Source organism: Tupaia chinensis, unplaced genomic scaffold (assembly GCF_000334495.1).
Source record: "Tupaia chinensis unplaced genomic scaffold, TupChi_1.0 Scaffold000498_1, whole genome shotgun sequence".
NCBI classification, from domain to species: Eukaryota; Metazoa; Chordata; class Mammalia; order Scandentia; family Tupaiidae; genus Tupaia; species Tupaia belangeri.
The window spans coordinates 1,233,283-1,249,217 of record NW_006160010.1 but is presented as its reverse complement, the minus strand read 5'-3'; the positions used below and the strand labels follow the sequence as shown (position 1 = coordinate 1,249,217).

The 15,935-nt window shown below is 38.9% G+C and overlaps 1 protein-coding gene across 1 annotated transcript in view; it reads right to left on the bottom strand.

Annotated features, from left to right (window-relative positions):
- The window catches only part of ADGRV1 (adhesion G protein-coupled receptor V1), a 618,101-nt gene that overhangs the window by 199,776 nt on the left and 402,390 nt on the right, over positions 1–15,935 (bottom strand). Inside the window, exon 85 of the mRNA XM_027774960.1 lies at positions 14,231–14,409. Coding sequence (XP_027630761.1) covers positions 14,231–14,409 — 179 coding nt within the window. The remainder of the gene's footprint in view (positions 1–14,230; positions 14,410–15,935) is intronic.

Sequence of the window (15,935 nt, the reverse complement as noted above, 5' to 3'; positions counted from 1 at the left end):
TTATATGAGCCTTAGTTTCCCAAACGTTTTTCTTACACATCATCTCACTGACTCTTTCAAAGTACCTGATTTTTTTTCTCCACCCAGTTTACTGCCTTGAGTCTCTAAGTGGAAATGTCACTTGCTGAAGTCAACAAGATGAATCTGTGAAACGAGAATACACATTTTTCTCAGCACAAAGCAGCTCAGGCTGGACACTATGACTTGGCAGAGAACCAAGAGTTCTCTGCCTGCACAGGGAAAGGCTCTACCCTCTCTCTGCCCAAAGGTGTAGGTACAAAACAATGCACTTTTCATGCCCCGAGACCATCCTGATGACAGTAACAGATAATATCTCTTCTGATCACCGGTGTGGCATGACCCACTGAGGCCCAGAAAACCAGTCAGCTAACAGCTAGGGAAAAGGTGCTCCACCTTTTTTGCTAGTCAACTCCATGCATGTATTGAACGTGTCAAGAGAAAACAGCACCGGAGAGACTCTGGGCCACAACCAGGACCAACAGCCTAAAGGAAAAGGGCAGAATAACTAGAAGAGAAGCTGCCTGCCACAGTTGTCTAGAGGGGGTAGCTAGTGTACCCTTTCTACCCTAAAAAATCTGTACTGAGCTACTCTAGAGTTACTAGGTCTATTTATGCCATTTATTTGGAAGCCTCCATTATGAAGGGCCACTTCAAAGACACCGGAAGCATATCACTGGAGGGTTCTGCAGCAGAGTCAAAATCCTTGGAGTCAAACGCCACTTCACCCCTGCACAGCCAGCAGTCTTGAGCAGGACACCAGAAAGTACACATAAAATGGAGACACAGTGGTACACAGCCACCTATACCACAGCTTTTCAGAAGGATCAAATACAATAGCGTTTATAAACATTAATTAGAAACATGAGTGTTTTCCTAAGGGCAGAGGGTATGATGAGTCTTCCTCAATCAAACCCTTACACTTCAGGGTCTAATGTCCTTCCCCAGCTACTAGCCAGATGAACAGCAGCTCACCTAATAACAGGAGAAAGTAAAATGATGAGCAACTCTTCAGAAATCTGTATGGTCAATCATTAACTAGGCTAGTCTGAGAGGTGCCATGTAATTACTACTGTACATGAGACCACCTTTGCAGACCCTCCCTAGCGCCCCTTCCACTGTGCCAGGCTCTGTATATACTCATGTATATGCATCATCTCACTTAATCCACATCCAAATTCCAGAACACAGGTTTTACTATGTCTATTGCACAGATAGTTTCAAGCTCACAGAAGATAGTAACTTGCTTAGAGTCACATAGCTAGACTATGGCAGGTCAGAACTTGACTTATTAGGGACCAGCAGTTGTCATAATGGCTATGTCACTGGACTCTCATGTAGTTGACTGGGGTTCGAGTCCCAGACCCAGTGGTTTAAATTCACGCCAGGCATGTGTGCGTGCGTGCCCAAGATCCCGAGAGGAGAATTAAAGAGAAGGGACTGTGATGTGGCCATTCCCTGGGGGGTGACTTCTCACTTTCTGTCTTACTGGCAAGCACCCACGCCCTATAGCAAAAACCTCTCCAAAAAAAAAATAATAATAATAATTTGATTTATTATCTGTCCACCTCCAAAGTCCCTGCCCCTTTCATTGTACTCCGATAAAGAAAAATTTTGCACTCACATCACAAGATATACAATGAGTTTGGTAATATACGCTTTTAGGTCTCTTTATTTCAGTACATGGGTGTTGTAGATATTAAGCCCATTTACTGAAGATTTGGACACTCTGTGTACTGGAAATCACAGAGCTTCAGGCTTAGCTCTAGCACGTGTGTTTAGTTACATTGGCTAGAGGGACTGAACAATATTCTTTTTACTGAACAATGCAACTTGATGATGCTACCTTTTTCTACATAGAAGAATATCTGAAGTGGATTTTGGTTTTAAATAATGTATAATTTTACTCAAATATAGGACATGATTGAAGTGGTTAGTCTTCTACCCTGAATTCCAGATTCATGTAGCCTTGAAAAGAATAGCTCACATTTCTGATACACTCTGGAACCCACTGTGAAGGAACCCACTGTGAATCCCACCGGAAGGAGAATGGAGCTGGACTTGTTTCTAAGCTTGATTCCCTAAGAAAGCCCCAACTTGGAAGGTTCTGTTTTTCACCTGTCTCAGAACTCAGTGCAAAAAGTATGCTAACTGTGTAAGGGTAAAGAGAAAGGACATAGCTTGTTAGAAACAATTCAAAGTAAGTGATTTAACTTCATGACTGCCTGGGCTAGTTGATGAAAACATTTGAGTAGACACATAGAAAAATTTAGAAGAAAACCTGGGGGCCAGCACGTCATGCTGGACTCCTACATGGCTGACTACGGTTTAGGTCCCAGACCTGGTGGCTTGCTTTCTCTCTCTCTATCTCTCTCTCTCTCTCTGGTGAAATTAAAATAAATAAAGTTTAATAAAAATAATTCTTTTTAAAAGAAATGACAACAACAAAAGCTGTGACATGAGATGCCCACAGATGCTTTGAAAAGATCCAACACATTACTGGGAATCTACTACACGCACACCCAGCACTGTGCTCACGCTGAGGAAAGACTAGAGAGGGCCCTAGGCTCTGTCACCAGTGGTTGACTTTGAAGGTTACATAAGCAGGAGGTGACGGCTAAGGACAGAATCATTAACTTCTTGGTGGGGTACGAGGTCATGACCCAACATGCAAACTGCATTTTGGAAAAGACCAGGAGGTCTCTTTATTCCAAGGATTTAAGAAAATTTCTGGCCAGTCATTAGCTGATGACTAAGTTAGCAGACAGTGTCTTCAGTGGTCATAGAGAACAAAGAAAACAAATTTACCAAGTTCAGGTTGTAAATTTAGAGCAGACTAAAAACAAACCACTACTACTATAATAAACAGAAACAATGACAAATCTTGGGAAAAAAAAAAACAACTAAGATCATGATTTTTGGATTTCCTACATTATTTATAATGATTTTTAAAAATAAAACTACCAAGTATGCAAAAGTATGACCCATACATAAGACAAAAAAAAAAAAACACAGAAACTAGCCCTGAAAAACCCATATTTTAAACATACTGAATAAAGACTTTGAATTAGCTATTTTAATTATTTTCTTTTTATTTTAGAGAGATTTTTGCTGTAGGGCACGTGTGCTCACTAGAGAAACAGAAGGTGAGAAATCACCTCCCAGGGCGGATGGCCACGCTGCAGTCTTCTCCTCCATCCTCCTCTTGGGATTTCGGGCACATACTTGCCATGAGTTTGAAGATTCTGAGTCTGGGACTCGAACTGTGGTCAGTCATGTGGGAGTCCAGCAATGTAACCATTATACCATCTGCTGGTCCCTATTTTAATTATTTTCTTTTTTTATTTTTAAATAATCTTTTTAAAAATAATTATTTACTTACTTAATTCATTATTATTATTATTTTCACCTGAGTTTTGCCAGAGAAAGACAGAGAGGGAGAGAGAGAGAAAGCCACCAGGTCTGGGACTCAAACTGCAGCCGACCATGTGGGAATTCCAGCACCTTAACCACCACGCCCCCTGCTGGCCCCTATTTAATTATTTTCAAAACACTAAAGGAAACCATGACTAAAAGACTAAACAGTGTATCAGAATGATGTCTCACCAAATAGAGAATACTCAGAAAAACAACGCATTCTTTAAATAGCACCAAATAGAAATGAAAATTTCATAGGGGGACTCAACAGCGGATATGAGCAGGATGAAGAATCAAGACATGTAAAGCGAGGTCAATTGAAATGATCAGTTTTGCAAACCAGGGAGAAAAAAGAAAGATGAAAAATGAACAGAGCTCAGAGCTCCATGGAACACCATCACGTGTACCAAAGTAGTCCTAATAAAGATCTCTGAGAGGAGGGAAAGGGGCAGTCAGATTATCTGATGACATAACAGCTCACACTTCCCAAACATGATCGAAAACATTAATCTACTCATCCAAGAAGCTCAACAAACTCCAATTAAGATACGCTCAGAGAAATCCACAGCTAGACAAAGTAAACTGTTGGTAAAGAAAAGGAGATAGTCCTGAAAGTATAGTGAAGTCATACAAGCCCGATTCTATTCCTACCCAAGAGAACTGAAACTACATGTTCATATGAAGAGCTTTGTACGTTTTTTGGGGGGGGAGAGGTTTTCGCTATAGGGCGTGTGCGCTCGCCAGACAGACAGAGAGAGACATAGAGACAGAAAGCGAGAAATCACCCCCCAGGGGGCATGGTCATGCCGTATTCCCTTCTCCTCCATTCTCCTCTCGGGATCTTGGGCACGCACGCACATGCGCCTGGCGTGAGTTTTAAACCACCGGGTCCGGGACGCGAACCGCAGTCAACTACGTGGGAGTCCAGCGACATAGCCATTACGCTAACTGCTGGTTCCCAAGAGTGTTGTACTTTTAACACTCCGTGTCATTCTAGCTAAAATATGTAATCTCCCTCTAAGCATGAGAAAAAAAAGTTTCAAGACATTTTTATAAATAATTGAAAAATAAGTAAAACTTACATTAAGGTAGAGGAATTGTCAGCTTAGAGGAGACAAGTACATATAACCACTAAATGCAATGTGAAATACTGTACTGGATTTTGGAATAAAGGATGTTAGGAGAAAAAAACAGGTAAAATTCAAACAAGGACTGTAACTAAGCAGTATTTTGTCACTGTTAATTTCCTAGTTTTGACCATTGTAGTATGGTCATGTACCTTGAGTAAAGTGTATATGTCAACTCTGTCATTTCTGTAATTTTCGGTAAGTTTAAAGTTCTTTAAAAATCAAATGTTAAAAAAAAAGCAACAAAACAAACTGTGAGAAGGTGTCATAAGAGGCACTATTTGAATAAAACAGAAATAATTAGCTTGGAAAAAAACTGGGGTGAATATTTGAAGAATTATCATGCTGAATATATGCTATTTTATTTGTTATATGTCTTTTTTTTTGGTATGAACTTAGCAATTAAACATTAAGCCAGAATCTAAGAGAGTCGGTTTTCAACTCTACCTGAAGATGCCTTGGGAGGAAATAGGGTTTTTTTCATGGAGGAGTTCAAATATAAAGTAAATGAACTTTGGCCAGCAATGCTGTGAAGGTGACTCAAGGACTGTATGTATATTGGATTCAACGTCTTATAAAATTCTTTTAGTCTGGGCTCTATCTTGTGTGTGAAGTAGAGAATCCATGAACTAAGAGAAGCCACGAGAGATGTATTTCAAAACACAAGGTCGGGGACCAGCAGATGGAGTAATGGTTACATTACTGGACTCTCATGTAGTCAGCTGCAGCTTGAGTCCCACATCCAGCAGTTTAAAACTCATGCTGGGTGCATGTACATACGTGCCCAAAATCTCACGAGGAGAATGGAGGAGAAGGGATTACAGTGTGGCCATTTCCCCTAGTATGTGATTTCTTGCTTTCTATCTCTCTTTGTCTCTCTGGTGAGTATACACATACTATAGCAAAAATCTCTCTTAAAACTTTATCTCTCTCCGTCTCTCTGGCGATTACACACATACTATAGCAAAAATCTCTCTTTAAAAAAAAAAAAATAGAAAAAAAACAAAGAGGAACTTTTCTCAAGAGATAAGACAGTAGGCCAAAAAATTTGAAGATGTTGCTGAGAGGTAAGACTTAAAACAAGATATGGGAACAAGCTGAAAATGAGCAGAATGAGTTGTATAATCTGTAGCTACAAAGAGTCAAATAATGGGGCCAGCCAGTGGCATGGTGGTTGTGATGCTGAACTCCCACATGGCCGACCGTGGTTCAAGTCTCAGACCTAGTGGCTGCTTTCTCACTTTCCCTTTCTCTTTCTCTGTCTCTCTCTGATCAAATAAAAACAAAACCAAATAATACTAACAAGTAAAGTTTTTAAAAAAGTCAAACTGAGTACATTTAGAGTAAGAAGTTTAAGAAGTTAATGAGTCTTTGAACAGGGATTAGAATTATGACACGCTTTTAGGACACACCCCAAACTATCACTATATTAAAGCAAGTTAGACATTTCCTATCTTAGCGTCCATGATTCTAAAACCTGGCGGGGAGGCACACTCTCACCAACTCTTTATTTTAGGGTCTGGATAAATGAAAAAATGCTAGGTCAAAGTCATAATTCATGAGGAATCTTCAAAAAAAATTCATGGAAAATGGAATTAAAGTATGAATTTAACTAGAAGAATAGAATGATGTTGAGTAATGAAAAGAAAATTATAGACAGGAAGAAGGAACAATGTCTGGTGTTATAAAATACCCTGGGAAGAATGTGGTCAGTAATAAATGACTGTACATATTCAAAATGGTTGCGATGATGGGTATCTCAATTACTCTGATTTAATCATTACGCATCTTTACAGAAAAATCACACTGTAGCAATTATCATGTTAATAAAAAATGTTAATTAAAAAATTTAAAACTACAGTACAAGTTTATTTGGATGTAAAACTTTTTTGAAATCCATGCATGGCTTTTCATATGCATATTTCCCAATAACTTTGTGAGGATCTTCTTGTATACGTGCGTATACCTGTACATGTGAGTGTGTGTTCGTGTGCACATGAGCGCCCACAGCCAATAAATAACACATCCCGAAGGAGGAAATTTATAAAGAGATCCTGATCCCATTCAGATCCTGATCGCATTCAGATGACTTTTTAGAGGACGAAACAACCTATAATGGGTAATTTAATACAGAAGACAATAAGAATTGGTAAAAATTAAAATTTGTTAAGAGTATCCGAAATAAAACATGACATTAAAATACTAAGAAACTGAAATACTTGAAAAAATAAAAAAACTAAATCAGTTTTTAAACTAAGTTTTGGGACTGGCTGGGTGGCGTGGTGGTTAAGGCAACTGGATCCCACATGAAGGATTGCACATTTGAGTCCGAGACCCGATGGCTTGAGAAGCAAGCTGGGTGTGTGTGTGCGCGTGTGGGCGTGCCCAAAATCCTAAGGGGAGAATGGAGAAGGGACTGTGGCATGGCCATCCTCCCTGAAGAATGAGTTCTCACTTCCCCCATTCCCTTACACTCTTGCTAGGGAGAACATGAACCCTATAGCAAACAAATAAATTAAAAAGAAACGACTGAGTTATGAAGTTAAACGTTTTTTTACATTATGATCAAACACATTCTAAGCTTCAATAGAATTCACCTTTTGCACCTAACTATTATTCAATAAGTATTCATTGATTTTTCTTGTTTGAATTCACACAAATTAGTAAGAGAGAAGAAAGAAGAAAAAGCATGCAATTTACAAGTACAAATCAACTTGTCTTTACTGTTATATAATTTTTACTGCTACCAACATTTGTTGTATTGGGTTCTTGCTGCTTACAAATAGGAAAACTCAGACCAATTTTAAAGTTTTCCCAGTCCTCACTTTTACATAGCATGACTGCCTTTTTTTTTTCTTTTTAAGAGAGATTTTTGCTTTCCAGAGAGACAGAGAGACAGAAAGTGAGAAATCACCCTCCTTCCCAGGGGAGATAGCTACACTGCAATCCTTCTCCAGTCTCCTCTTGGGATTTTGGGCATGAGTTTCCAAGCTGCTGGGTCTGGGACTCAGACCACGGTCGACCACATGGGAGTCCAGCCATGTAATCATTACACCCTCTGCTGGTCACTTTTACTGCCTATCACTTTATCTTTCAATAGTCATACAACTAGGGGTCCAGATTTATCATGTATTCTCTATTTAAGAACATTCCTCCAGGGCCATATTCCCTTTGCTTCTACCCTGGCTCTTGACGCTGCTCTATATCCTACAATACTCCTGTCCATTTTACAGGATAAAGTCTCCTTCAGCTTGCTTTCTCTATATAAAGCAGATAAAAATCAGCCCAAGAAAAATAGGTGACTACTTCCTCAGACACTTGAAACAAACTACGTAACGGACTATCTCTAGGGACTCTCAGAGGAGGTCTGGCAAGCAGTGGCAATCACTGAAGAACAGATTTCATGTACTCTTGCCTTTATTTTAAGAATTGGCCAATTATAAAATAAAAAGAAAGAATTTCTAGTACTAATTTCAAATCTGATGAATATAATTTTAGACAGTTTGAAAAGGACAGGTACCTTCCTTTATTAACTTCAAATAGTATATAATTCCTCATAGACCTTTAAGATCGTCTGACTCAGTAAGAAAGAAACAAAAATAAATCTATATTAGGTTTTTCACAGTTTGGGGCCTCTCTCCATAACAAGTCATGTGACTGCCAAGCCACACGTGATCTTTAAAATGTTGAGACAGTAAGGATTATTTAGTGACGCGCAGGTACATTAGATCCTTTTTACCAATCAGATTGTCATGTAAATCTTTATTGTCTTTGTTGTGTGTGTCACTGCATAAAGTATGAAGTTTTTCTCAAAATTCTCCTTTTTGTACATTTACCATGGGTTGTTCGGGGCCTTCCTTTTTTCTAGGTCATATATTTCCTCTAAGGAACAAATTAAGCCCCACATTTTTCATAAACTTATTAGCTTGGTATCATATAGTCTGTAATTAATCACCGAACGCCAGCTGCATTTCAAGTTACATGGCTGATGTAAACAAACATTTTCAATATGGTATAACTGGCACCACTGTAAGATTTATGAATGGCTCTGAGTCTACCAAGGCTATGTAGAAACAATCTGAAAACAGATACCTTACACACTAGATATTTAAGCTGTTGTTTAGATGAGAAACAAGGATTTTTCTAGACAGGCAAATGAAAGAAAGTTCTTTGAGACACAAAATCTATATTCAAAGGTACAGGCATAAGAGACCATGGGGCACATCGAGCAATCAGTTGCAAGGTGTCACAGGGGAGGGCGGTGGAGGAGAAAACAGAAGTTGGTTGAGCAGCTCAATGTCAAACCATGGATGACCTAATAAGCCATGGTCTGGACGGTAATGAAAAGCTGCTGCAGGGTTTTAAGCATCAGAGTGATATGATGATTTCTGTATTTCAGAATTTAATAGATACATTATACAATGAAGACACTGGGGCCAGCAGGTAGTGTAGTGGTTAAGGTGCTGGACTACCACATGGCTGATCACAGTTCAAGTCACAGACCTGGTAGCTTGAAATTCACTCTGGGCACACGTGCATGCCTGCCCAAAATCCTGAGAGGAGAGTGGGAGAGAAGAGATTGAGGCATGGCCATCCCACCTGGGGGGTGATTTCTTACTTTATCTCCTCCATTTCTCCAGCGAATACATGTACCCTACAGCAAAAATCTCTCAAATAAATAAATAAATAAAAATAAGACATTACGAATAGGGACACAAGTTAGGGCCAACCCATGAAATCAAGGATGATAGGCTGAACTGAAGATACGGTGATGCAATAGGAGATGAAGATTCAAATGAGAAAGTAAAATAAGATGTTTACAAATAAGCCTACAAAATAATTTGTGATTACTAGATATAAAAGGTAAGAGAAAAGAAGTAGAAAATAACACTCAAGTTCACGGCTTGTATACCTGGGCAGAAGGTGAGTCAAAGCATTTTTAAAAATCAGTTTTAGGGCCAGCAGGTGGCATGGAGGTTAAGGTACTGGATCCCACATGGCTAACTCTGTGGTTCAAGTCTTGGTCCCAGCAGCTTGATAATCATGTTGGGCACATGTACATGTGTGCCCAAAATCTCAAGAGGAGACTGGAGGAGAGGGGGCTGCAGCATGGCCATCTCCCCAGGGTGTGATTTTTCACTTTTACTATCTCCCTCTGGTGAGTGCACGTGCCCTATAACAAAAATTAAACACACATGTACAAACAATTTAAAACATGCTAAATATAACTGTGTGTCACACTGGTAAAGATGTTTATTAGACATCGGAATACATAATATAAGCAGGGAGCTCATAAAAGGGTTTTAGTCTAGAGACACAACTTCAGGAGGTTACTATGTAATAGTAGTAAGCCATAATAATAGATAAGAATGTATCAGAAGAGAAGAGCAAGGTCCATATTAGAGGACACCAATAGTAGAAGTGTTTTACTGTTACTATTTTCCATGAAAAGTATAACCCTAGATTATATAAATTTTGGGTAAAATTTTGTACTTTGGCTATACCTAATCAGTACATTTAACTGTATATTACTATTTCTACAGCTATGCTCACTATAAAACCTGTCTTAAATGAAATAGCTTGTACCAGTTTCAAGCTTCCATTTAGAACTAAAAAAAAAAAAATTGAAATTAAAGTAAAAACAAACAAAATCACTTACTTGAAGACACTGAAAAGCTATTCAGTCAGTCAAGGTTTGAGTTGCAAGATAGTGTGAAGAAGAGGAGCTTACTGAGATGAGCCCTCCACACAACGTTTCCCTTAGGGCATTTGCCAAATTTTAGAGAAGAAAGACTGACTGAAACTCTAGGATCGAGACGAGACACTGGGAGTCAGAGAAACCAGCTCAGTGTCTGGTGATCGCAAAGGACTAAAGAGACAAGAATTAGACCTTGGGTGAATTTAAGAGAACCCAACCCCAGAAGGAAGGTGGAGCAAAGAAGTAAACAAGATACTTAGAAATTTCCCTTTTGAGGCATTTTCTGATTTTTAGCTCCTTAGGAGAACTGAAGGAGACAAGCAAAAGCAAATCTGGAAAGAAATATGGTCCTGGAACACAAACAGGAGGGGAGGTCCTAGTCAATATACCAGCTCTCACATTGGGTCCAGAGTGCTTCAGGCCCTATCAACAATGGCAAAACAAAACCAGACGAAGGCACACAGAGATGTGACCCAGTAGCCTCAGTAAACTTACTCAGTTAGAGTTTCCAGACAGGAGATAGGGGAACTACATCTAGTGTCACTGTAATTGCTTAAACGCTCAACGTCCACAATAAAAAGTAGCACAATATAATGAAATAGGAACAAAAAAAAAAAATGAGACACTGCAAACAAAACCCCAAACCATCCATATATGGACGTAAAACTAACTGCGATTAATATTCTCAGTAAAATAATAAGATGATGTTTTTAACCAGAGAACTGATTAAAAAAAAACTAAACAAATTGGAATTCTAAAATTACCAAATAAAATACTCTGGGCCAGCAGGTGGTATGACAGTTAAGGCACTAGATTTGCGCATGGATCCAGCAGCTTAAAAATTACACTGCACAGGTGTGTGTATGCCCGAAATCCCAAAAGGAGAATGGAGGAGAAGAGATTGAGGTATGGCCATCACTCCTTGGAGGAGCGGGTGATTTCTCACTTTCCCTCTTTCTGTCTCTCTTCTGTAAGTTTATGTACCCTAAGGCAAATATATATATAATACATATATGCGTGTGTGTATTAGATGTGTGCATGTATGTGTGTGTATATACATATATATGTGTGTGTGTACACACACACACACATAATACCCTGAATTTCTTTTTTTCTTTTTAGTTTTTTGCCATAGGGAGTGTGCATTTGTTAGAGAGATGGAAAGAGGGAAAGTGGGAAATCACCCCACCCCCACCCCCCAGGGATAGATGGCCATGCCACAATCCCTTCTTCTACATTTGCCTGGGATTTAGGGCATGCAAGCATACACACCTGATTTGATTTTCTAGCTGCTGGGTCTGGGATTCAAACTGCATTGGCCATGTGGGAGTCCAGCACCTTAATCACTACGCCACCTGCTGGCCCCAGTACCCTGAATCGAAAAGCTCAATAGATAGTTCAATTGGACAATGAAGAACACAGCTGAAGAAAAGACGAGCATATTGAAAAATGAGTAGGGAAAAAAATCTAGATTCTTAACAAAGGAGTGAAAAATATGGAGAATATGGGAAACCATAAGAGAAATATAGAAAATGGTGAAATCAGACAATAGTTTAATTAGAATTACAAAAAGCTTAGCCAGCTGTGGTTGTGCAGTAGCAATGCAATGCTCTGTGATGCTGAGGCCATGTGGGAAGCTGCTGGGGGTACAGCCCAAGGTCTCCCTGATACCCTGGGCAGGTTTGTACGCTCATGATCTGGGCTGGCTGAGGCTGGGGTGGAACTGCAGCACAAAGGTATTGCTGAGGGTGCCCGTCTATCTCTAACTCTTTTTCTATCTCTCTGATTCCTCTCTTATGAAATAAAGAAATAAAAATGTGTGTTTTTTTTAAAGGAGAGGAAGTAGAGGCAGTATTTAGATATAATCACCAATAATATTCTAAAGCAAATGAAAGCTATCAACTCACAAATTTATGAAATACTACAATCTTTAGAAACTTAATCATATAGACTATGTGAAATAAAAAACAAAGACAATATTGAAATCAGCCAGAGAACAAAAAGATGATACATCACTTACAAAGACGTAAGAATATGAATGACAGCTAACTTTTTAAAAGAAATAATGAAAGCCAGAAGAAAAAAATTATTATTTAATTTAAAAGTTTTTTTTTTTTTTTGAATTGTTGGAGGGTATCTGGACTCGCAGTGAAAGACAAAGAGATGGAGGAAAGAAGGCATTTTCCAACAGGGGCATGGTCACACCATAGACTCTTCTCCTCCATTTTTCCATCAAGTCAAGACTTGGGGCATGAAATACACATGTCTGGCATGTTTTTAAAGTTGCCACAGTCAGGCTTTGAACGATGGTTGGCCATGTGAGGATCTGGGTCCCTTAACTACTAGGCTATGAGGCTGGCATAAATAATATTATTTTAAATAGAAGAAATATACTGCCAAACAGAATTCTATACCCAGCAAAAATATTTTTCAAAGTGAAAATAAAAGAAAGACATTTCCCAGTGAACAAAAATTACAGAAATTTTTACAAGCAATTTGTGTTAAAGGGAATCTTTCATAAAAAGAAATACAGTGTTTTACATAAAAACATAAAAATAGTTACTTAATAAAATAAAGAGGAACAAAATAATACAAATCAAATGGCTATTTATGATAGAAAATAAGTGATAACAATATTTCTGGTATTTAAAATACATGCAGAATAAATGCATGACATTAAGTAAAAAGGGGGTAAATAAAAAAACTTAAGTTCCTATTGTTTGGAAAGTAATAAAAATCTGAATAAGTCATAAACATATTCAAAAAAGAAAATAAAAATGAGTTGTACCGTAGGATCACAGAGAAAACAAATAAAAAAACTACATATACGCATATATACCCAAATATATTAGCAATTTAGTAATTTCATTGAAATGTAAATTGGCTCAATATTCTAATTAAAGTCTAAAATTATCACAGTGTATTTAAAAAGACAACTCTAATTATATACTTTTTACCAAAAAACACAACTTAAAAACATAGAAAGTTTAGTCATTTCATTATTTAGAATTTTACTTTTTCTCTTATTTTTATTAGATCAAGGGAGTTAGTTGTGCTTTATAATTAAAAAGTGTTTCGTCTTGTGTTTGCAGGTGGAGTCAGTAAAAGGGTAAGAGTGGTCCTCAAAATCATAAGATACCAGATTCAGGCTTAAGTTATACATAAATGTATGTGGGTATAAAGAATTGTTAGATGTCAAAATTACTAGGATCCTTTGACAAGAGTATCTAAGAAGGATCATGTTGACTTTGTCTCATTCCCAAGAACTTTTGCAGACACTCCACTCATTCCGATAGTCTTAGTATTTAGGAATCTTATGGGCCATTTCCCACTTTTCTCAACCTCCAAAAAACATAATGCTATGCTACAAACATTTTCACTGACTTTTTATTAACCATACATAGCACTCTGGGGTCACTAGATATTATTGTTTGCGTCAATCTAAGAAATTACGCTAAAATAAACATTACTGTGACCTATTTAATTCAGCAACTCACTTGAAAAATATTACATCCATCAAAAAAACTTGGGAGTCCATAGTTCTGTTTTCTTTTTCTTTAAAGAGAGGTTTTTGCAATAGGGCACATGCGCATGCCAAAGACACAAAGACAGAGAGAGAGAAAATGAGAAACCACCCCTGAGGGGATGGCCACACAGCAATCCCATCTCCTCCATTCACTTCTCAGGATTCTGGGTAGGCACGCACATATGCCTGGCATGAGTTTCAATGCACTGGGTCTGAGATTCAAACCATGGTCAACCAAAGAGAGTCCAGCACCTTAACCACTAAGCCACCTGCTGACCCACAGCCCATAGTTTTTTATTTAAAGTAATATTTGGAGAAAGCAGAACTTCAGACAGTGTGGTACTCCTTCAATCAAGCTCTTGGGCAACTACTTCCCGTGTCTCCGAATACAGCTGCCCGGGTATGCAGAAGCTAAGATGGCAACATACCGCCTGGTGTACTTACAGATCACCGTGGATGAGTCCATAGATCTGCGGCATGCTCTGATGATAGATGCCTCTCAAAATAATGATGAGGAGAATCACCACGAAAGCTGGAAGTCCCCAACTCAGAAAGAAAAACAGCAAGTATCTCCTCTCTGTGTGTTCATCATTCATCACCAGCACATACCAGAAGTTCACAGACTAAGAACAAAAACAGAAACAAAACCACTACATGAACAGGCTCCGGTCTTAATGACACAGGACAATCCTGAGCTGGTTTAGGAATACAGTATTACTGATCAACAAAAGGCTCATATCAACTCGATAATTACAGTACTGATTTTGTTTGTTTGTTTAGTTCATACAATTCATTCTTTCATACATTTAAGAAATTCAGGGACTGGTTACAGGGCACAGTGGTATACACTGCTCAAGAGAAGATGGATCCCACATGGCGACTGTGGTTCAAATCCCTGGTCCTAACAAGCTGAAGGACTGGAGGAAGGGGATTGTGGTGTGGCCTCACTCTGTGGGGGGTGCTCATCTCTCTTTTTCTCCATCAGACTCACATGTATCCATGTGCTCTATTGCAAATAAAACAAAAAGAAAAATTCAGGTTACCTCAACAGTTTGGAAACAGAGAAATATTTAGTTCATTATATATTTTATTTTACTGAAGGTGCTGTGCTGATTTAATCTCAGTCCTAATCTGTGATTGTTCTACAAATGGACCTTTGAAGAAATATACACCAGGGACCAGCAGTTAGCGTAATGCCTATGTTGCTGGACTCCCATGTAGTCGACTGCGGTTCGAGTCTCGGACCTGGTGGCTTAAACTCACGCCAGGTGCATGTGCGTGCGTGCCCAAGATCCCGAGAGGAGAATGGAGAAGGGATTGCGGCGTGGCCATCCCCCCTGGGGGGTGATTTCTCACCTTCTGTCTCTCTGTCTCTCTCTGTCTGGCGAGCGAACGCGCCCTATAGTGAAAACCTCTCAAAAAAAAAAAAAAAAAGAAAGAAAGAAAGAAAGAAAGAAATGTACACTGATACTAAAACCAACTTCCCATGTAAACAACTTCATGATGATAATGAAATAAATAACCTGGCACTTCCAGACTTTTTGACAATTTTCATTTTTGACCGTCTATCACGTGGTAGAGCCAGACCGTGTTCCAGCGAGTGGGGATAAAACTGTGAATACAGCCCCAGACTCCGCACCCAGTGAGAGACACTGACAAGGAGACAAAGTAATTGCACAAAGAGAAAAGTACTTTGATGGGGTAGGTCTTGGGCTCATTTTTCTTACTTTATACTCTTCCCTTTTTGCCCACTCATGTGACAGGTTTTTTTGGAGATTTTTGCCTTAGGGTGTGTGTGCTTGCTGGAGAGAGAAAGACAGAGACAGTAAGAAGGAAAGTGAGAATTCACCCCCAGGGGGGCTGGCCATGCCACAATCCCATTTCCTCCATTTTCTTCCCAGGATCTTGGGCATACATGCACACATGCCCAGTGTGGTTTTGAAGCCACCATGTTTGGGACTTGAACCACTGTCAACCATGTGGCAGTCCAGTGATGTAACTGCTACACCATCTGCTGGTCCTTCACTTGACAAATATTTACTGAGTGCTAAATTTCAGAGACTAGTCTAGGCACTGAGGATACAGCAGTGAAAGAGATGGGAGAGGTATTTACTTTATTGAATCTTAGTTTTCAAACAGGTAGGAAATT